At 44.1% G+C, this 22515-nt stretch overlaps 2 protein-coding genes and 1 pseudogene across 4 annotated transcripts; 2 read left to right on the forward strand and 1 right to left on the reverse strand.

Moving 5' to 3' along the window:
- Nucleotides 1–1903: 1903 nt before the first annotated feature.
- LOC120030449 lies at nt 1904–7008 on the reverse strand (annotated as a pseudogene).
- On the forward strand, nt 6759–19166 carry LOC120030447 (UDP-glucuronosyltransferase 1-2-like). 3 transcript variants are annotated; one of them, XM_038975855.1, is made up of 2 exons: nt 6759–6799; nt 16938–19166. In XM_038975855.1, exon 2 carries the CDS (start codon nt 16951–16953, stop codon nt 18577–18579), a length of 1629 nt encoding a protein of 542 aa, XP_038831783.1. In that variant the 5' UTR covers nt 6759–6799; nt 16938–16950; the 3' UTR covers nt 18580–19166. The 3 variants fall into 3 exon arrangements, with proteins under 3 accessions (XP_038831783.1, XP_038831782.1, XP_038831784.1); XM_038975854.1 differs by lacking the exon at nt 6759–6799 and adding an exon at nt 7957–8149; XM_038975856.1 differs by lacking the exon at nt 6759–6799 and adding an exon at nt 13448–13469.
- Nucleotides 19167–19282: 116 nt separating this feature from the next.
- On the forward strand, nt 19283–22248 carry si:dkey-165a24.9 (probable G-protein coupled receptor 132). The gene is made up of 2 exons (XM_038975858.1): nt 19283–21096; nt 21384–22248. Exons 1-2 carry the CDS (start codon nt 20510–20512, stop codon nt 21778–21780), a joined length of 984 nt encoding a protein of 327 aa, XP_038831786.1. The 5' UTR covers nt 19283–20509; the 3' UTR covers nt 21781–22248.
- The last annotated feature ends 267 nt before the right edge of the window (nt 22249–22515 follow it).

Consider the following 22515-nt stretch of genomic DNA (forward strand, 5'->3'; position numbering starts at 1 on the left):
AGGGGTGCCAACCTGCACTCCTCCTGTGTCCATGTCCATGAGGGTGGCTGTACGTAACCGCTATGGCATTCAGGTGGGTTAACGAATGTCAATCTGAACGCCTGAATAAAGAAACTAGAGAAGGAAGACTGTTAGAGTAGGCCTACAGACTGTGTAAACGTGAGGCAGTACATACAACACAGTAAATGCTTGTGTTTCTGGCTCCAAAAGTGCAATAATATCTAACAAGTAATATCAAACAATACACACAAATCTAAAGTAAAGGAATGGAATTAAGAATATATAAATATTTGGGCGAGCAATGTCAGAGCGGCATAGAGTAAGATACAGACGAATAGGATAGAATACAGTATATACATATGAGATGAGTAATGCTAAATATATAAACATTATTAAAGTGGCCAGTGATTTCAGGTCTATGTATATAGGGCAGCAGCCTATAATGTGTTAGTGATGGCTATTTAACAATCTGACCTTGAGATAGAAGCTGTCTTTCAGTCCCTCGGTCCCCGCTTTGATGCACCTGTACTGACCTTGTCTTCTGGATGATATCGGAGTGAACAGGCAGTGGCTCGGGTGGTTGTTGTTGTCCTTGATGATCTTTTTGGCCTTCCTGTGACATCGGGTACTGTAGGTGTCCTGGAGGGCAGGTAGTTTGCCCCCGGTGATGCGTTGGACAGACCGCACCACCCTCTGGAGAGCCCTGCGGTTGCGGGTGGTGCAGTTGCCGTACCAGGCGGTGATACAACCCGACAGGATGCTCTCAATTGTGCATCTGTAAAAATTTGTGAGGGTTTTTGGTGCCAAGCCAAATTTCTTCAGCCTCCTGAGAGCTTCTGTCCAGTTAATACAACAGCTCGGTAGTCGATGTAATCATACAGTATCCCAGGTTTGAAACCTCTGCTGATACCTCATTGCAAGTAAAAACAAAATCCTGGGTGGAACATTCCCAGAATCAGGCAGGCATAAGCAAGAAATCCAAGAATCATCCAAACTGGTATTTCTAGAAAAACAGGGAATTTTGGGATCATAATCGTGTCTATATGTGTGTTCAGGGTGACATGATGGCGGACTGTGTGTACTCCACCTTCTGCAACGTCTGCTCCTGGTGCCAGATGGCCAGGGAGATCAAGAGACGCAGACAGACCTTCACCGTCATCAATGCACAGCCCACCATGCTGCCCGGTCAGCCCATGTTGATGGCCTCCCAGCCTGGGGTCATCACATCTCAGCCTATGATCACCTCTGCCCCTCAGGCCATCTTGAGCACTAGATTCATGTAACCTTTGACCCAAGACACAGAAACCTCACTGGGTTAGCCACGCCCTCTGGTGGTGATTTCATAGAGGTGATGTAATGGAGGTGACGCACAATGTATAGACGTATAAGACTTGAGGCATTGGAACTCATTTCAACTCTTGCACAATTCCAGCATTTACTGTACATAAGGATTGCTGTGAAATGTAAGTATCTACTCTTTTAACTATGTCAATCACCCAATGCAGATTGTTATATAATAATGAACATTTGGTGGGTGCCTATATTTGTCTTATTTCACATGTGCAAGTGTGTATTGTATACATGTGTGAATTGGAAATGTATTTTTTGCATATCCCAACTCCCCCTGAGACACCCTCTGAGAGTGGGGTCACGGCCAGGGTCTGCCATTATCAACGGCGACCCTGGAGCATTTAGGATTAAGTGCCTTGCTCAAGGGCACATCGATTTACACGATGTGACGTAAGTAAGCCTTCTGTTACCTTGAGAGCCAGACAGTTGTTAATGTCTGTGGATAAGGCCAGTATCAGAGTGAGAGAGAGAGGGAGGGAGTGAGAGAGGGAGAGAGAGGGGAAGGCTGTAGCCCTCTCTGATAGGACTGTGCTAACAGTCACAGTGACACATGTTCATCATTAAAGCTCACGTTTATTTTTACACTGCTGTGACCTCCCTCCGTCTCTCCCTCTGACTTTCCAAAACAGTAAAGAACGTTATTGTACATTAAGGAAGAGAGGAGTCCATCTCTAATGTCATGGATGTAATGTTGAATATGTTACTGTATGGTCTTATTGCATTTAAAAATGAAAACATCTATACAAAGATAATGTTAATGTGAACAGTTGCTTTGCCTGAAACGTGTATATTCTTAGTTAAACTCAATAAACATTTAACGAAACAAGTATTTTCCAGTCTGCTTATGAAGATGTTACAATATATTACACATCAAGACACTGTCAGTTAACAAGCTCACTCCAGCTTGGTCTTTCTCCTGGAGCTCCTGCAGCACAGTCTGCTGCAGACAGAAACTGAGGCCCAGAGAGAGACCCCGCTGAGGGCCAGGAGCAGCGTCGCCACATCCAAGCTGTGGTAGGAGTACCAGGACATGCTGTAGGCTTCGGTGTGCAAGTGGGACGACGTTCCTCATCACGTACTCAAACCAGAAGGTGGCGCTGGCGAGAGGGGACAGGGGCGTGTTGCGGTACAGGCCAAAGATCTTCTGCATTCTGTGGCAGTAAGAGGGATTCTCCAGGATGTCCCTTAGGGCCTCCAGGAAGTCCACTGTGGTGAGAGTGGCAGCCTCCAGACATTGAGGAGGAGCGGCAGGCCCAGCACAGGGACCCCATTGTAGATGGCCTCTTCCAGGCCATTGGTGCCTCCATGAGCCACGACGCAGGTTTTGGGTTGGCCCAGGAGGTTGCTCTGGGGGAGCCAGTCCAGTAGCAGGGTGTTGTTCCCCAGGGAAGAGGGTCTTCCTCCCAGGAACCTCCACACCACCTTGTGGGGCAGCAGGGCAAAGGCTTGGGCCACCGCCTCGGTCACCTCCTTATGCAGGGTGGACACCAGCATTCCCAGAGACATGACCACCACCACGTGCTCTGCATGAAGGCCCCTAAGGCCTCCAGGTCAGCAGGGAGCGGCCTGGCCGGACGATACTAGAAGCCCCCATATAGACCACGTTGGGCATGGTGGGCCACAGGAACTCAAAGACAAAGTCCACCTGCATCAGCCACACGTCTGCTGAGCGCTGCATGGAGAGCAAGTCAGCAGCAGAGGGGAAGTGACATTTGAGCAGATTGGCGTACCAATGGTTAACAAAGAAATATTGCGCCACCACACTATAGACATAATGCAACACGTTTCTGGTTCTCTAGAGGAAGTCCATGTGGTCAGAGAGCTCTTTGCCCGACACGAGGACGTAGGACAGTGGCGAGGGGGCGAAGGCGAAGTGACCCTCTCCCGTGTTGATCCAGGGCAGGTTGAAGACCAGAAGCAGACGGAGGTAGTTGGCCAGGAGGATCCATGTGGGCAGAGCAGGATCAGTCAGCACCAGGTCAAACCGAGCATCCCAGAGCCGAGCCATGAACGCTGAATCACCATGAACGCTGGATCATCTGCGCCAGAACGACCGCTCTGGCGCAGACCTTGTGGCCTGTCGGCTGCATGGATGTGATCTCGTACTGATGGTGGAAGGACTGCAGGAAGGGCGGCAGCATCCAGATTCCCAGAATCCTTTGCAGCATCTTGTCATGGAAGTTCTTGTCCACCTCGTCCTCCAGCATGAGGACGGTGATGGAGCTGTAGAGAGGGAACTTCTGGGAGATGTACCAGCTCTTGGCAGAGCGCAGCATGGTGAGGTCGTGACCTCGGGAGTGGAGCTCATGGATGATGACCTCCATGTTGACCCAGTGGCTGACATCCACCGGGACCACCAGGATCTTCCTACTGCCGGCGCTACAGTGGCAACCATTGCCGGGCGATAGAATCAGGAAGTAAAGGGCAGCCAAGAAAGGAGATGTCACTCTTATCATCATAGCTGTCTGTGGAAAAGTCATACAACAGATATGGACTTGATTAAGGAGGTCCAATCCCACAAAACTAATAAAGAACATGTGTGTAAACCGGAGCCAGCTCTGGTGTGACTCATGTTTTTTAATGTTTTTTTATTTAACCTTTATTTAACTAGGCAAGTCAGTTATTTACAATGACAGCCTACCGGTGAACAGTGGGTTAACTGCCTTGTTCAGGGGCAGAACGACAGATTTTTACCTTGTCAGCTTGGAGATTCGATCCAGCAACCTTTTGCTCTAACCACTAGGCTACCTGCTCCATGTGAGCTAATGCGAGCTAGGACTTTAGACGAGACTCTACAATACTTATTAAAGTGTGGTAATCCATCAACAAACAGAAAGTGTTGTATTATTTAATAAAACTCAGAAAGCAGGCTACTGAAATACCATTACAGCCCAACTTCACTAAAGTCCATAGTGAACTTTAGTTTAATGAACCTTAATAACACTGTCCTGGTAACAACACAGTTAAGGCGATTAGGTTGGATATGCTCTACAGAGGGGGCATTGTATCATATCGGTCTGCTTGGTCTGCTAGAGAGCCAGAGGCAGGGGACTGGAATATTAAGTAGTGAAAGGCTTCATGGATCCTGATCCATGACATGGAATATAAAATATAGACTTGCAAAGTTTACATGTAGAACAATGAATATATATATATATCAATCTGCGTTCCCAAACTCCACACATACACACGCTCTGTTCTTTGCAGAGTGCAAAGGTAGTGTTGCAGTATTCTATTTGCATTGACAGAGGTACAGATGGTTTGATACACTGAGTGTACAAAACATTAGGAACACCTTCCTAATATTGAGTTGCACCCCATTTTGCCCTCAGAACAGCCTCAATTCGTTGGGGCATGGACTCTACAAGGTGTCTACAGCATTCCACAGGGATGCTGGCCCATGTTGACTCCAATGCTTCCCACAGTTGTGTCAAGTTGGTTGGATGTCCTTTGGGTGGTGTACCATTCTTGATACACACGGGAAACTGTTGAGGGTGAAAAACCCAGCAGTGTTGCAGTTCTTGACACCGTTGCGCCTGGCACCTACTACTCACCTTCCAACAGGACAACGACCTTAAGCACACAGCCAAGACAACGCAGGAATGGCTTCGGGACAAGTCTCTGAATGTCCATGAGTGGCCCAGCCAGAGCCCGGATTTGAACGCAATCTAACATCTTTGGAAAGACCTGAAAAAAGTTGTGACGCGATGCTCCCCATCCAACTTGACAGAGTTTGAGAGGATCTGCAGAGAAGAATGTGAGAAAGTCCGCAAATATACAGTAGGTGTGCCAAGCTTGTAGTGTCACACCCAAGAAGACTCAAGGCTGTAATCACTGCCAAAGGTGCTTCAACAAAGTACGGAGTAAAGGGTCTAAATACTTATGTAAATGAAAAATTGAAGTATTTAAAAATAAAAAAAATTAGCTGAAATGTCTAAACTTGTTTTTTCTTTGTCATTATGGGGTATTGTGTGTAGATTGATGAGGATATATATATTTGTTTATCCATAATGCTGTAATGAAATGTGGAAAAAGTCAAGGGGTCTGAATACTTTCCGAATACACTGTAGAACAACACAGACAGTGAAACATGGACAGACAGTGACACATTCAATACCGCCTTGCACACTCTTGCCTGCATCTAGCTGATCTAGGGTGAAATCATTAGTCCAACAGTTGCAAACAAGTGTTTCTATTGGACAAATTCTGGTATGTTTATCCCCGTTTCGTTCCGTTTGCTTCTGTTTAAGAAACGTTTTCAACAGAATCGGCGGAATGAATACACCCCTGATCACAAGTAAACACAGTTCACTTTCATAGCAGCCACGTTGTATTCCTTCTCACATCAATGCACTCTCCTCCTCTCACCTTTTCCCTTCGCTTGTGGATTTCAATGCACAACACACCAGCTGTATGTGACCAGGCAAAAAAAATATCATAGCTGCTACACACATCCTACATCATTGTCACCATATTAGCTGAAGTAACATCATAGTAAACATATCTAATAGAACTTACAAGTTAGTAAACCCACTACAATCACCTAGTAACATTAGTGTACAGTCAGTAAGCAGTTCAGTATGCAGTTTAGCAGTTACACCGGCAGGCCCCGGTGGCAATAAATTTGTCAAACCAAAAGCTTACCTTGACTTGGAAGAGTTCCAGTGTTGTGTTGGATAGTCATAGCCAGCTAGCTAACATAGCATCCCTCTGTTTGAGCCGGGTGTTTGAGTAGCCTAAACTAGCTAGCTAGCTGCATTTGCTAGCTAAGTACATGTTAAGTGAAAGTGAATACATTTTCGAATAAATGAATTTGTTCAAAACTGTTAAACCATTGTCTTTCTCTCCCTTTAAGTCAACTACTCACCACATGTTATGCACTGCAGTGCTAGCTAGCTGTAGCTTATGCTTTCAGTACTAGATTAATTCTCTGATCCTTTGACTTGGTGGACAAGACGTCAGTTCATGCTGCAAGAGCTCTGTTAGGTTGGAGGATGTCTCCGGAAGTTGTCATATGGAGGGGGGTGAGAACCATGAGCCTCCTAGGTTTTGTATTGAAGTCAATGTACCCAGAGGACGACGGAAGCTAGCTGTCCTCTGGCTGTTTTAATGAATTATTTAATGACGTGAATATATTTAGTGTAGTTTTATCTAGAAAGGATAACTTTTTCAATGTTTTACTATTTTATTTTCATAAAATTCACTGAGGAGGATGGTCGTCCCCTTCCTCCTCTGAGGAGCCTCCACTGGTTCAAAGGCAATACAATATTTTTTACCTTGGCAATTCACTCTCTTAATGGCACACATACAGTACACACTCCATGTATCAATAGTCTCAGGGCTTAAAACGCCTCCTTTAACCTGCCTCCTCCCCTTCATCTACAATGATTGAAGTGGATTTAACAGGTGACATCAATACGGGATCAAAGCTTTCACCTGGATTCACCTGGTCAGTCTATGTCATGTTTTGTACATTTTGACATTTCTTTCGTATAGAGAATTGACCTGAAAGTCTCACCTATGTGATGTTGGGTTGAACAAAGTAATTAGAGAGATTCCACATAGATTTTGGCGTCACGTAGGTACTGTTTCGCTCTTCTGTCCATGGCTGGAGTGTCCTTGTTGCTGTGCGCACAGTTGGTCAAGGTCCATTTAGAACAACACCCTGTGTCACCTTTAACCATGTTGTTCTTTGCTCTGTGTTAACGTTTGCTATCGTGCTAAACTGAACCCTACTGTGCTGGCTCGGATGTTTTCTTTTCACATTGTCCTTTCCAGTAACTATAGTATGGTGGACGCGTAACCTGGCAAGTAGGCCTACAGTGCAGCTTGGCTTGGCTCAGCTTGGCTCAGTAGAGTGAAAAGGGTATTTGTGTATGCAATATCTTAGACATCTTGCCAGTCAGACATTTAACTTTGAAACGGCATTGTTCCTTAGATATTTAAGTCATTGCTGTGTATAGATGATGAAATAGAGCTGTGAGTCATAAGACACAAATTTGACTTGACAACATTTTTACAACTTTGCACTTTATTGAACGTGAAATGGATAACCATGATGGCTGACTCAGACATTAGCAGTGATAGTTCAACGACTTCTGTAAATACCCCTCCATACAATTTGATCTTCAATTATGACTTGCTAAATTGTGATATAGTATGCTAAAATGAATGGATCTAGTAAAATAGTAACAGAATATTAATTGGGAATTCAATTTCTTTCATACTGCATTTCCTCAATCAGCGTACACATATTTTTCAGGTACCAGTAGGCCTACAGATATAGTAACTGCATAAATTAAACATCTTTATGGTCTACAACTTCTACAATGGTTCTCAGTGAAACAGTTAAAACCATAAAAAGCTTTCTAATGGCTTCCATGTGAAATAAACAAAACACTCAAAGTTGATTCTTATTAAATGGGCAACCCTACAAATCCCTTCCACCGTGGGGGGTGAGGAGCTCAATGTTCTTTACCCGGCTGCTTAGAATACAAACTGTCCCCCAGGATGTCTGAACACGGCATTCCTCCCTCATCTTCCTTATCTAACTCAGAGGAGGAGTTAGTTGGTTGTTTGTTGGTGTGATGCTTGATTATAAAAAACAGTCCATCTGGGATCTCGTGTATTAACTAGCGACGAGGAAGAGGACAAGGGACACGGACAGTCTTTGTGTTACAGGTCACAGAGAGTTTATCATGTCTTTCACTAAACACTAACTGCGCTTCTCAGTGAAAGTGAGACTGGCTATCCGTGCACACTGCTGCTACAGTGATATGATGAGAGTGCACTTGAAGAGGTAGGAGATAGATATATTGTATCGCATCTCACTATATGTTTTGTAAGTTTGGATTACCATAGTTTCTATTGCCTTGTTAGGCAAAAACATCACATAGTTACCATATATTGTTGTAGTAAAAAATATTTGAATAAGAAACCAACATGCATGCATTTTGCTTTACGGAAAGATGTACATTTTTAAACTGGATATTAGCATAAAATATGATAAAAGGCTGGACGCTCCATGACTTTTAGAGATAATGAAATAACCACACATAACCATAATAATCATCCAAAGTAATATACTGAATTGAGGGGAATAATTTCTAAATGATGCACAGAATACTGTGAGAGTGGAGCCAGTTGATGCTGATGGATTCTAGTTCAGAAACCTCCAGTACATCAACAGACTATCAACTGCTTAATGTGAAATAGACACAAATTACTTATTTTAAATTTGTGACAGGCACATGAAAAAGTTCACTTTTCGTGTGTATTAGACAATTTTCATCCCAACATTACACAATTTTCTTTCTTCATAATGCATTTGTGTACATTACACAAATTTCAATTTGTTGTGGCTAACGTTAGCTTGGCTAGCTAGGTGTCTAATGTTAGCTAGGAAAGCTAGGGGGTTAACGTTAGCTAGGCTAGGGGTTAAAGTGAGGTAACCTGCTGGCTAAGCAGTTAAAGGGTTAAGGTTAGTGTTAAGGTTAGGAGTTAGGTTAAAGGGTTAAGGTTAGGGTTATGGGAAGGGTTAGCTAACATGCTAAGTAAATGCAAAGTTGATAATTAGCTAAAATGCCAAAGTTTTCCGTGATGAGATTCAAACACACAACCGTTGGGTTGCTAAACGTTCACATTATACAGCCATCTTTTCTGTCATAAGTAACCTAATGTCTTTATCTGTGCAATGTATACAAAATCGTGTACTACACAAAACATATACTTTTTCATGTGCCTGTCACGAATTTCCAATAAGCAATTTGTGTCTATTTCACAATAATCTGTGATACTGGGTTGAGTACATGGTGTTCTATAGTCTAACTGTGATGTCTTGCAGCAGGGACGGGCAGCAGATAAACATGATTAACCAATGACCTGTGGTGAGGTCAGTAGCTGGGTAAGCACTGGCTATTATCAAAGCCAGATTTACTCACAAATAAACAAAGTTCACCATACAACATATAACTTCAACAACCAGAGTTACATAGGCTATTATTAACTGATATTGACAAACAATTCTCACCAAATGTAAATACCAATGTAGCCAAGATACTCAAGCAATAGCCTCTGACACACTGCTCAACTCAGCTCAGTCATAGACCAATGTATCATCAACAGTTACAACTGATAGGTGGCACTAAAAGACCAATTTATAGACACATTTCATCTGAAGAATTCACAATGCAAACTCCATAGCATTTCACAACTGATTTACAATTATTCCAATGTGCGGCACAAGCAAACACACAATAATTGTACTATGTGAAATATGCTTAAACTCTTACAGTGCATTCGGAAAGTATTCAGACCCCTTCACTTTTTCCACATTTTTGTTATGTTACAGCCTTATTCTAAAATTGATTCAATATTTTTTTGCACCTCAATCTACACACAATATAATGACAATAATGACAAATCAAAAACTAGTTTCTAGACATTTTTGCAAATGTATTTAAAACTAAAAACTAAAATATTAAATTTACATAAGTATTCAGACCGTTTACTCAGTACTTTATTGAAGCACATTTGGCAGCGATTACAGCCTCGAGTTTTCTTGAGTATGACGCTACAAGCTTGGCACACCTGTATCTGGGGAGTTTCTCCCATTCTTCTCTGTAGATCCTCTCAAGCTCTGTCAGGTTGGATCGGGAACGTCACTGCACAGCTATTTTCAGGTCTCTCCAGAGATGTTCGATCGGGTTCAAGTCCTGGCTCTGACTGGGCCTCTCAAGGACATTTAGAGACTTGTCCCAAAGCCACTCCTGCATTGTCTTGGCTGTCTGCTTAGGGTCGTTGTCCTGTTGGAAGGTGAACCTTTGCCCCAGCCTGAGGTCCTGAGCGCTCTGGAGAAAGTTTTCATCAAGGATCTCTCTATACTTTGCTCCATTCATCTTTCCCTCGATCCTGACTAGTCTCCCCCTGCCACTGAAAAACATCCAAGGCATGATGCTGCCACCACCATGCTTAACCGTAGGGATGGTGCCAGGTTTCCTCCAGATGTGACGCTTAGAATTCAGGCCAAAGAGTTCAATCTTGTTTTCATCAGACCAAATAATCTTGTTTCTCATGGTCTGAGAGTCCTTTAGGTGCCTTTTTGCAATCTCTAAGCGGGCTGCCATGTTCATTTTACTGAGGAGTGGCATCCGTCTGGCCACTCTACCTTAAAGGCCTGATTGGTGGAGTGCTGCAGAGATGGTTGTCCTTCTGGAAGGTTCTCCCATCTCCACAAAGGAACTCTAGAGCTCTGTCAGAGTGACAATCGGGTTCTTTGTCACCTCCCTGACCAAGGCCCTTCTCCTCCAATTGCTCAGTTTGGCCGGGCGGCCAACTCTAGGAAGAGTCTTGGTGGTTCCAAACTTCTTCCATTTATGAATGATGGAGGCCACTGTGTTCTTGGGGACCTTCAATGCTGCAGACATTTTTGGTAACCAGACAATTCCTTTGACCTCATGGCTTGGTTTTTGCTCTGACATGCACTGTCAACTTTGGGACCTTATATAGACAGGTGTGTGCCTTTCAAATCATGTCCAATCAATGGAATTTACCACAGGTGGAATCCAATCAAGTTGTAAAAATATCTCAAGGATGATAAATGGAAACAGGATGCACCTCAGCTCAATTTCGAGTCTCATAGCAAAGGGTCTGAATATTTATGTAAATAATGTATTTTTTTTATACATCTTTTTTTTAAACATTTCTAAAAACCTCTTTTTGCTTTGTCATGGGGTATTGTGTGTAGATTGATGAGGATTTTTTATCTATTTAATCAATTTTAGAGCAAGGCTGTAACGTAACAAAATGTGGAAAAAGTGAAGGGTAGACCTAAATGAATACTTTTCAAGTGGACTTTATATCATAAATAAGGTTTGAACAAATATTCCATGTCAAAATGTTTAAATCATAAAAAAATGCAGGTCAAAGCGTCAAAAAACTGTCCCATTAAAATGAAATTCTAGCTTGATAAATCAAATGCATTCAAAGGGATGTTGTCTATTCTCATGATTCAACAGAAGCATAATCCACAAATTGCAAAGGAACATGGATTTACGTCTACCTTTACCTTTAAATGAAGTCCATTCGTCGGTCCTTCCCTCTCAGTGACAACAGAAGCAAATGTCCATTATTTTATTCTGCATGCACACAGCAGGGAAGCCACACATGTAGAATGGGTGTACTGCAGTTAGTCACATCCATTTTGTAGAAGCCAAGGCTCAGGCACCCATAAAGTGGCTGGAGAAGTCCCATTCCCACAGTATATACAAAGCAAAAGTACATGTCCAAGATGTCTAAAAGTCAGGGTAAAAACTGAATTTGTTATGATATTTCAAACAAGTCTACAGTGCAGTACTCACTGTTCGTCTGCCTGACAGCTAGCAATGAGGGAGATGGTGGTTGCCTTGACTGTCATGAAATAAGCTACGTGTTGTATGCTGCCTCTGTCTGGTCTTAACTTCCATTATATTTGATGTTCCACTCTTCGAACCCTGCAAAAGGCACATTACATGATGATTCCAACGTTGAAAATGATTTGAGGCATCCATTTGTCAGGTTGTTTCTGCTAGCTACAGTTGAAGTCGGAAGTTTACATACGTTAACTAAGTTTATATGTATTTGGCTTTCACAATTCCTGACATTTAATCCAAGTAAAAATTCCCTGTCTTAAGTCAGTTAGGATCACCACTTTGTTTTAAGAATGTGAAATGTCAGAATAATAGTAGAGAGAATTATTTATTTCAGCTTTTATTTCTTTCATCACATTCCCAGTGGGTCAGAAGTTTACATACACTCAATTAGCATTTGGTAGCATTGCCTTTAAATTGTTTAACTTGGGTCAAACGTTTCGTGTAGCCTTCCACAAGCTTCCCACAATAAGTTGGGTGAATTTTGGCCCATTCCTCCTGACAAAGCTGGTGTAACTGAGTCGGGATTGTAGGACTCCTTGCTCGCACATGCTTTTTCAGTTCTGCCCGCAACCTTTCTATAGGATTGAGGTCAGGGCTTTGTGATGGCCACTCCAATACCTTTACTTTGTTGTCCTTAACTTCTTAGCGCTAGGGGTCAGAATATATATATATTTTTTTAAATAACGTGCACAACGTAAACAGACATTTTCTCTGGCCCAGATCGTAGAATATGCATATAATTTACAGATTAGGATAGAAAACACTCCAAAGTTTCCAAAACTGTCAAAATATTGTCTGAGTATAACAATACTTATTCTGTAAGCGAAAACCTGAGAAAATGTAACCCGGAAGTGATATTTCTGTTTTTAAATCTGTGTTCCCTGGTCCGTCTAACCTCCATTTAAAGGGGTATCAACCAGATTCCTTTTCCAATGGCTTCATCAGGCTGTGACCAGGCTTTAGACATAGTTCCAGGCTTTTATTTTTTTAAATGAGCGAGTTTTTTCAAAAGTAGTCAGGTGTCCTCTGAATATTTCCTGCACGTGAGAGAGGGGCACCCTATTTTCCTTTTGTCTCTTAAGCCATTTCGCCACAACTTTGGAAATCAAATCAAATTTATTTATATAGCTCTTCTTACATCAGCTGATATATCAAAGTGTTGTACAGAAACCCAGCCTAAAACCCCAAACAGCAAGCAATGCAGGTGTAGAAGCACATTGGCTAGGAAAAACTCCCTAGAAAGGCCAAAACCTAGGAAGAAACCTAGAGAGGAACCAGGCTATGAGGGCTGGCCAGTCCTCTTCTGGTTGTGCCGGGTGGAGATTATAACAGAACATGGCCAAGATGTACAAATGTTCATAAATGACCAGCATGGTCAAATAATAATAATCACAATATAGAAACCTTTGTACCTGTTTCCTCCAGCATCTTCACAAGGTCCTTTGCTGTTGTTCTGGGATTGATTTGCACTTTTCGCACCAAAGTACATTCATCTCTAGGAGACAGATTACGTCTCCTTTCTGAGCGGTATGACGGCTGCGTGGTCCCATGGTGTTTATACTTGCGTACATTTGTTTGTACAGATGAACGTGGTACCTTCAGGCATTTGGAAATTGGTCCCAAGGATGAACCAGACTTGTGGAGGTCTCCATTTTTTTTCTGATGTCTTTGCTGATTTTCCCATGATGTCAAGAGGCACTGAGTTTGAAGGTAGGCCTTGAAATACATCCACAGGTACACCTCCAACTGACTCAAATGATGTCAATTAGCCTATCAGAAACTTCTAAAGCCATGACATCATTTCCTGGAATTGTCCAAGTTGTTTAAAGGCACAGTCAACTTAGTGTATGTAAACTTCTGACGCACTGGAATTGCAATACAGTGAATTAAAAGTGAAATAATCTGTCTGTAAACAATTTTTGGAAAAATTACTTGTGTCATGCACAAAGTAGATGTCCCAACCGTCTTGCCAAAACTATAGTTTGTTAACAAGAAATTTGTGGAGTGGTTGAAAAATGCGTTTTAATGACTCCAACCTAAGTGTATGTAAACTTCCGACTTCAACTGTAGCTAACTTTGTTCAATTCAAGGGATGCAAGCGCCAAAATATGTAGACACGCCCAAATATGCACAGCCCAGTCAATACCCACACAACACGTTTAAGCAAAAGCATGCAAGGCAGTGACTGGAGTCAGGAATGGCTGTGTGTGTCAAGGATTTGAATGGATGGAAAGAAAGGCATGAATACCTTGGGGCCTTTCCTGAAGTTTTGTTGCAGGTTTAGCAAATGTTTAGATTTTTAGCATAAAATCCCCAGAATCATAATCATTAGATTATCACAAGGGAACCACTGCCTACCCTGAATAACCTGATTGCACATCACTGTAATAAACATTCCAGGTCAGGTCACCCATGTCCAGTGTCTGCTGCACCCGTCCAGACAGGACGGGTTCTGCAGATCCTGATGGGAGCACAGTGTAGAGTCAGGCTCTATCTAGGGTTTCAGCCCCTGAGATGTGATGCCATTGCACCAATGTCCTTTTCATTAGGCACCAAATGCAACAAAACAGCCTCAAACAAGGAGGTACTATCTGGACTTGCTCAATTAGAAACGCTTGTTTTCGTTTTCCTTTGCGAAACGTTTTGCTGCAGTGTATGCCCTAATTAATGCAACCCAGATCTAGCTAAATGGCCAAAGCTAAAGGGTGTGTGGACCAGTAGAGGCTGCTGAGGGGAGGATGGCTCATAATAATGGCTGGAACGGAGTGAATGGAATGGTATATTGATGTATTGGATACCATTCTGCCTATTCCGCTCCAGCCATTACCACAAGCCCACCCTCAGCAGTTAAGGTGCCGCCAACCTCCTGTGGTGTGGACTGTGTAGTACAGTGGGGCAAAAAAGTATTTAGTCAGACACCAATTGTGCAAGTTCTCCCACTTAAAAAGATGATAGAGGCCTGTAATTTTCATCATGGGTACACTTCAACTATGACAGACAAAATGAGAAAGAAAAAAATCCAGAAAATCACATTGTAGGATTTTTTATGAATTTATTTGCAAATTATGGTGGAAAATAAGTATTTGGTCAATAACAAAAGTTTATCTCAATACTTTGTTCTATACCCTTTGTTGGCAATGACAGAGGTCAAACGTTTTCTGTAAGTCTTCACAAGGTTTTCACACACTGTTGCTGGTATTTTGGCCCATTCCTCCATGCAGATCTCCTCTAGAGCAGTGATGTTTTGGGGCTGTTGCTGGGCAACACGGACTTTCAACTCCCTCCAAAGATTTTCTATGGGGTTGAGATCTGGAGACTGGCTAGGCCACTCCAGGACCTTGAAATGCTTCTTACGAAGCCACTCCTTCGTTGCCCGGGCGGTGTGTTTGTGATCATTGTTATGCTGAAAGACCCAGCCACATTTCATCTTCAATGCCCTTGCTGATGGAAGGAGGTTTTCACTAAAAATCTCACGATACATGGCCCCATTCATTCTTTCCTTTACACGGGTCAGTCGTCCTGGTCCCTTTGCAGAAAAACAGCCCCAAAGCATGATGTTTCCACCCCCATGCTTTACAGTAGGTATGGTGTTCTTTGGATGCAACTCAGCATTCTTTGTCCTCCAAACACGACGAGTTGAGTTTTTACCAAAAAGTTCTATTTTGGTTTCATCTGACCATATGACCATATGACATTCTCAATCTTATTCTGGATCATCCAAATGCTCTCTAGCAAACTTCAGACGGGCCTGGACATGTACTGGCTTAAGCAGGGGGACACGTCTGGCACTGCAGGATTTGAGTCCCTGGCGGCGTAGTGTGTTACTGATGGTAGGCTTTGTTACTTTGGTCCCAGCTCTCTGCAGGTCATTCACTAGGTCCCCCCGTGTGGTTCTGGGATTTTTGCTCACCGTTCTTGTGATCATTTTGACCCCACGGGGTGAGATCTTGCGTGGAGCCCCAGATCGAGGGAGATTATCAGTGATCTTGTATGTCTTCCATTTCCTAATAATTGCTACCACAGTTGATTTCTTCAAACCAAGCTGCTTACCTATTGCAGATTCAGTCTTCCCAGCCTGGTGCAGGTGTACAATTTTGTTTCTGGTGTCCTTTGACAGCTCTTTGGTCTTGGCCATAGTGGAGTTTGGAGTGTGACTGTTTGAGGTTGTGGACAAGTGTCTTTTATACTGATAACAAGTTCAAACATGTGCCATTAACACAGGTAACGAGTGGAGGACAGAGGAGCCTCTTAAAGAAGAAGTTACAGGTCTGTGAGAGCCAGAAATCTTGCTTGTTTGTAGGTGACCAAATACTTATTTTCCACCATAATTTCCAAATAAATTCATTAACAATCCTACAATGTGATTTTCTGGATTTCTTTTTCTCATTTTGTCTGTCATAGTTGAAGTGTACCTATGATGAAAATTACAGGCCTCTCTCATCTTTTTAAGTGGGAGAACTTGCACAATTGGTGGCTGACTAAATACTTTTTTGCCCCACTGTATCTGTGTCTACTGAGCATGTAGTATTTGTAATGCCTGTACTGATTCAGTACTGATGCATCAGTGAATGGAGAGGGTCTATATCGTGGGAGTGGAGGAAATTGACTGATAAGGTGCACTGTACTGAGTTCATCTCTGTATTTCATCCAGATTGAAAAACCATACAGTTATATGTAATTTAGGGAACCAATCTGTCCATAGTGGTACGAAGTGGTGACAACTCCGTTGAGATTACATCATATCGTGCATCTACTGTGTGGCTTGAAGCTTCATTCTCACAGTAGCATAACATGGGAATACTGTTTCCACACAATGTCAGAAAATGTCCCCCTCCCTTCCTTCATAACAGTTTTATCTAGGGATTCAGCATGTACAGCTTTAGATAATAACCCAGTGGACATTTGGACATCTGCCAATTGCAGAGGCTGACATGTCGACTATGGAATTTATTTTGTACAGAAAAGACAATACCTCGATAAAGCTACTTTATAGTCAGACCATGTAATCTCTTTCTCAGTCCTTGCATTCTGTATGCTAAAACTGCTCATGAAAATCAAACAATTTCTATTGTATACTTCTTCTAAATATAACATATACTATCGTAGAGAAGAGAAGAGAGAACATTTTCCTGAGATTGTAAACAAACATGTTGTTATTTTCTTGTTGTTTGTTCCCAGCTCCAATGACGTAATGGGCATGTGCGGTGGAACAGCGGTGGTCCTTCGACGAATCCTCTGCCTCCTCCTCCTCCTCGTCTTCATTCGGGGTTGCCACAGTAACGGCATTCGGGGAGGTAGAATCCTGGTCTTCCCAGAAGATGGCAGCCACTGGCTCAACATGGAGGTCATCCTCCGAGAGCTCCACTCCAGAGGTCACAACCTCACCGTGCTGCGCTCTGCCAAGAGCTGGTACATTCCCCAGAATTCCCCTGTCTACACCTCTATCACCGTGAACCCTGCTCCTCCTCCGGCGGGCGAGGACCTGGGTCCTGACTTCTACACCATCCTGATGCAGCGCTCACTGAAACTCCGCAGGATGTTACCTGTCCTCCGTTTCCTGGAGCAGCAGAAGGACACGGCGGCCATGTTGATGATGTTTCACAGCGAGGCACTCTGCATGATCTCCACCATCTTGGATGACTCCGTCCTCGTCGCCAAACTGAGGGTGTCCAGATTCGACCTGATGCTCACCGACCCTGCCTTCCCTGCTGGAGTGCTCCTGGCCCAATACCTGGGCATGCCCATGGTTTATAATGTCCGCTGGCTCAACGCAGGCGAGGCCCACATGACTGTTGCCCCCACGCTGCCCTCCTATGTTCCGATGTACAACTCCCTGTTCAGCGATAATATGGACCTCCTTCAGAGGACAGAGAACTTCCTGCGTTACCTGGTCATCCTCCTCCAGGAGCACCTGGTCATCCTGCCACTCTACGTCAACCTGCTCCAACGTCACTTCCCCCCTGGTGCTGACCTGCTCTCCATGCAGCGCTCAGCAGACGTGTGGCTGATGCGGGTGGACTTTGTCTTTGAGTTCCCGCGGCCTACCATGCCCAATGTGGTCTATGTGGGGGGCTTCCAGTGCCGTCCAGCTGAGCCACTTCCTGCTGACCTGGAGGCCTTCATGCAGAGCTCTGGAGAGCACGGGGTGGTGGTCATGTCTCTGGGAACGCTGGTGTCCGCCCTGCCTAAGGAGGTGACCAAGGCGGTGGCCCAAGCCTTTGCCCTGCTGCCCCACAAGGTGGTGTGGAGGTTCCTGGGAGAAAGACCCTCTTCCCTGGGGAACAACACCCTGCTACTGGACTGGCTCCCCCAGAACGACCTCCTGGGCCACCCCAAAACCCGTGCCTTCGTGGCTCACGGAGGCACCAACGGCCTGTATGAGGCCATCTACCACGGGGTCCCTGTGCTGGGCCTGCCGCTCCTCTTCGACCAGTTTGACAACGTCCTGCGACTGCAGGTGCGCGGGGTGGCACGTGTGCTGGAGGCCGCCACTCTCACCACAGAGGACTTTCTGGAGGCCCTAAGGGATGTGCTGGAGAATAAGTCCTACCGCCACAACATGCAGAAGCTCTCTGGCCTGCACCGCGACACGCCCCTGTCCCCGCTCGCCAGTGCCACCTTCTGGATTGAGTACGTGATGAGGAACGGTGGAGCGTCCCACCTGCGCACCGAAGCCTACAGCCTGCCCTGGTACTCCTACCACAGCCTGGACGTGGCGGCGCTGCTCCTGGCCCTCAGCGGGGCCTCTATCTGGGCATCAGTCTATGTCTGCAGCAGGCTGTGCTGCAGGAGCTCCAGGAGGAAGACCAAGCTGGAGTGAGACATTAATCTAAAGATGGGCCAAGATGGGTATTTTAGATGTTGTACGTATTTGACCATCAATTGGCACTTTTCTGTCAACGATTTAAAAAATTGCTCAAACGAAACTTGAGAAAAATTTTACAAATTCAAAAAATAACTCAAGTCCACCATAAATACATAATAACATTAAAAGGGAAGTACATGACTCAATAAAAACTGAGGTAAAGTTATTTATATTCAGACTGGCCTTAGGGAATGTGGTGCCCTGGAACTGTCAGATTACGTATTGGATTTCAGTCTGGTGAGGGAAAGTACAAGATGACAAAGATAACACTCTCCTCTCTATGATATCATGTGTTAAAAATACAGCCTAGCCAACATTGTCTCACACTCCCATTCTCCTCAAACAATTTGAATTGTGTAGTTGTAGCTTTTCCCTGTGCCTGAGCTACAAAGTAAACTTAGGGTAAATTATGACTATACTGTATACCACAGTCGTACACAGTCAACAAATATGTTTGTTCAAAGGAAAAATATATGTCAAACTCATACTTTTCCACCTAAAAGCCCCAGTAAGAAGTCTCAATAAAGATGTAATTATTGTCATCCGAATAGAGTCAATTAACATTACACACTCTCCTTTTTCTGTTGAGTGTTGAGTGGTGTGCGGTGCGCGTTGTGTGTTGCATTTACACTGTCTCTTTGTGAGGCTGTTATCTCAACCTGTCAGTTGCTTCCTCCTCCTTCTCCGGTGCAGAGGCTGATCCTCTCATCACATAGCCTCTGTGGCCTGTTATCTCTGCTTTCTGACACAGAAACACACACACGCAGTGAGAGGCATCCATTGTTTAAGAGAAGACAAAGGGGACATATGTTATGTTACAGAATATTTGTTTCTTAAAATGTTTTGCCTTAGTTTCCCCAACCATGAAATGGTCACAAATTCATAGATTGTTACAAGAACACTATCCATAAATCACTTAGAATTTTTCCCTTCCTTCCCTACACTCATAAAACCAGTCTCCTTCTCACTCACTTTTTTTCCTCCTCTAACGGTGAGAGAACGAGGGAAGAGGGAGAAAGAGTGAGGAGAGGAGTGAGTGTTTTTGTTCAGGAAAAGAAAGGGGTTCTCCTGCGGTTCTCAGGATGTTGCCCTTAAAGCCTGGAAAAGTGGGCTTCCTGTCCAGGGTAACAATCAGAGAATAGACAAGGCCCTGAGGATTAAGACGCTGTGTTCCTTCAGCAGCAGACACAGTCACTTTGTGTTGTACACTAAGCAGCTGGAGGGAAGAAGAGGTTTGTGGAACAATTTCTACTGCATGGATTTTAGAGCTGTATGGGTGAGGTGAGTGAAAAGATTCTCAAAATAAGTTGTTTTCTTGGGCAATTTTTTTTAAATTCTCTTTTTTATGCTTTAGTTGTATGGGTTTCACTTTAATCTCATGCTCCAATGCAAATGTTGACATAATGTTTGTGTAACAATACTGTACATGCTTGTGTAATGTTCTGATTTAATGTTGTAGAAATGTTGTACTAATGTTGTCATGATCCTCCTATCATCTTCATCCTTGTCCTCCTCAGGTTTTCCACCAGGATTTGAGATCACTGGATCCTAGCAGAATGAAATTTGCGTGATGGACACCTGACTCTGGGAGCCAATAGAAACAATATGGACAGATCACATGCATATGAATTTATAGATTTTATGAATGATTTGGATTAGAAAACTTCCTCTGTCAAGTGCATCTATTTCCACATTTTCTATCAGAAGTATTGCATTTATGAATGAATTGAATGGATATAAATCCAGAGACTGTCACACCACTGTCTCTCTCTGGGAATATAAATTTGCACCAGAGGGTGAAATAAGCACCTGTGTACTGTAGTACCTGGTTTCTTGTCAAAGGACTTTGAGGGTATCCCTCCTCTCCCAGAGACTGTCAGAGATCATGTCCAACAGCAATGACAGCTGCAACCTCCCCCTGAACACCGACACACTTGGTCTCACCTACATCTACAGCCTGGCCTTCTCACTGGGTCTCCCTTGCAACCTGCTGTCCCTCTGGGGACTGTACCAACTGGGCCGGTCCGGTGGGGGTGGCTGTCAGCTGGTCTACATCCTCAACCTGCTGCTCTCTGACCTCCTCCAGCTCCTCACCCTCCCTCTCTGGATCCTCTATCTCCAGGGGGCGCACCGCTGGCCCTACGGCCGCCCCGCCTGCGAGTTTGTGGGCTATGTCTTCTACGTCAACGTCTACGCTAGCGTGGTGTTCCTCTGTATCATCGCACTGGACCGTTGCCTGGCGATAGTACACCCGTTGAGTAGTCGTGGCGTTCGGACCGTGCGGGTGGCGGCGGTATTGGGGGTGGCGGTCTGGACACTGACCTTTCTGTTCTGTTTGGGCGGGCTTCTTCCGTCAGTGTTTGATGCGGAGAGGCTGTTGTGTCTGGAGCAGTACCCCGTCAGCCTCAGATATGCTCACTTTAAGATTGCTACCGTTGTCATGGGGTTCCTGCTGCCCTGTGGTATACTGGGGTGAGTGGGAAACTGAGTATGAAGTATGCTTGGCTGACATGTTATGTGTGATTGCATAAAGAAATGGAGGAGTATGGCCTGCACTCTGCATCTACATGTGTCTATCGATAATGCTTTGATAAATATGAAGTGAACACTATAAACACCTTTATATTAACATGTCACATTACATGCAAAAGGATGTGTCAATGAGAGGAGTCTTGTTAAAAAGTCACATCTAACATATTTACCTGACATGACCTTTGACCTTGGCCTCTGTATCTCTCTCCCGCACCCTCCCCTTACAGCTACACTTCTGCCCGCATAGGCGTGACTCTCCAACACTCGCCATCCGTCTCCAACCAGGGCCGTCACAAAATCACAGGCATCCTCATTGTCATCACTGTCATCTTCATCGTCGTCTTCGGACCCTACCACCTCGTCGGGGGGTACCGTTTTGTCTCCTTGCTCCTCACAGATGACCCCTGTGAGTTGGAGCGGTCCATTTTCCTATGTTACCGGCTGTGCTACGGCCTGACGAGCCTCAACACCCTGCTGGACCCTCTGTTCTACATCTTCCTGTGTCATGACGCCCGTCTGGAGCTCCGCAGGTCACTGACGCCCTGTCTGGGACAGGGGCACACAGCCCCCAAACAGGTCAGACTCAGTCTCCGGGGGCATCCTGATCAGAGTGACAGTGTGTAGAGAGACTGGATTGGACACGTTTTTGAGTTTCCTGTTCCTTTGATTCTAAGGAAGAAGAATCTGGATAAACTGTATTATGTTACCTGTTTCTTGTTCTTTGATGGTCTTGAAGTCGAGAGGAGAGGAAACATTTTGTGGTGACACCAGCCATACACTACAATGCAGTGTTTTCATAGACTTGCTCAAGGAACTGACTCCACTGGTTTGGCTGCTGAGAATTGGTGATGGAAAAAAGCAGCGATTGTGCCACCTAGTGGGGAGATTATGTATGCTGTTGGCTGACATTGGAAACGGTGTTCCATCTGCTTCACCTTTCTGCTGACAGTCATCTCTAACTTTTAATGCACTGCAATAGCTGCCTCAGAGTATACAGCCATATGAATGACTATCAGTGGATATCAATAATAATGTCAAATATGTCTTGATTACTTGCTTATTGCAGTAAATAAAGTCATTTTAAATAACTTATTTATTAATTTGTATGAGAAACTCCAAAATATCTTTCCAAAAGAGCTTATCATAACCAGACATACTAAACATACACCAGACACTAAAACATATTTACAAACACATACTCCAGAGACTAAAACAGACAGTCTGAGAGTCAGAGTCTTTATGTGCCTTTTACTGATGAGTGGCTTCCGTCGGCCACTCTACCATAAAGGCCTGATTGGTTGAGTGCTGCAGAGATGGCTGTCCTTCTGGAAGGTTGTCCCATCTCTACAGAGGAACTCT

The sequence above is a fragment of the Salvelinus namaycush genome, chromosome 36, assembly GCF_016432855.1.
Source record: "Salvelinus namaycush isolate Seneca chromosome 36, SaNama_1.0, whole genome shotgun sequence".
NCBI lineage: Eukaryota > Metazoa > Chordata > Actinopteri > Salmoniformes > Salmonidae > Salvelinus > Salvelinus namaycush.

Coding starts and splice junctions, on each gene's coding strand:
- LOC120030447 (XM_038975854.1), top strand. CDS start 8,127: ATGATGAGAGTGCACTTGAAGAG. Junction 8,150..16,937: donor ATGAGAGTGCACTTGAAGAG/GTAGGAGATAGA, acceptor GTTTGTTCCCAG/CTCCAATGACGTAATGGGCA.
- si:dkey-165a24.9 (XM_038975858.1), top strand. CDS start 20,510: ATGTCCAACAGCAATGACAGCTGCAACCTCCCCCTGAACACCGACACA. Junction 21,097..21,383: donor CTGCCCTGTGGTATACTGGG/GTGAGTGGGAAA, acceptor CTCCCCTTACAG/CTACACTTCTGCCCGCATAG.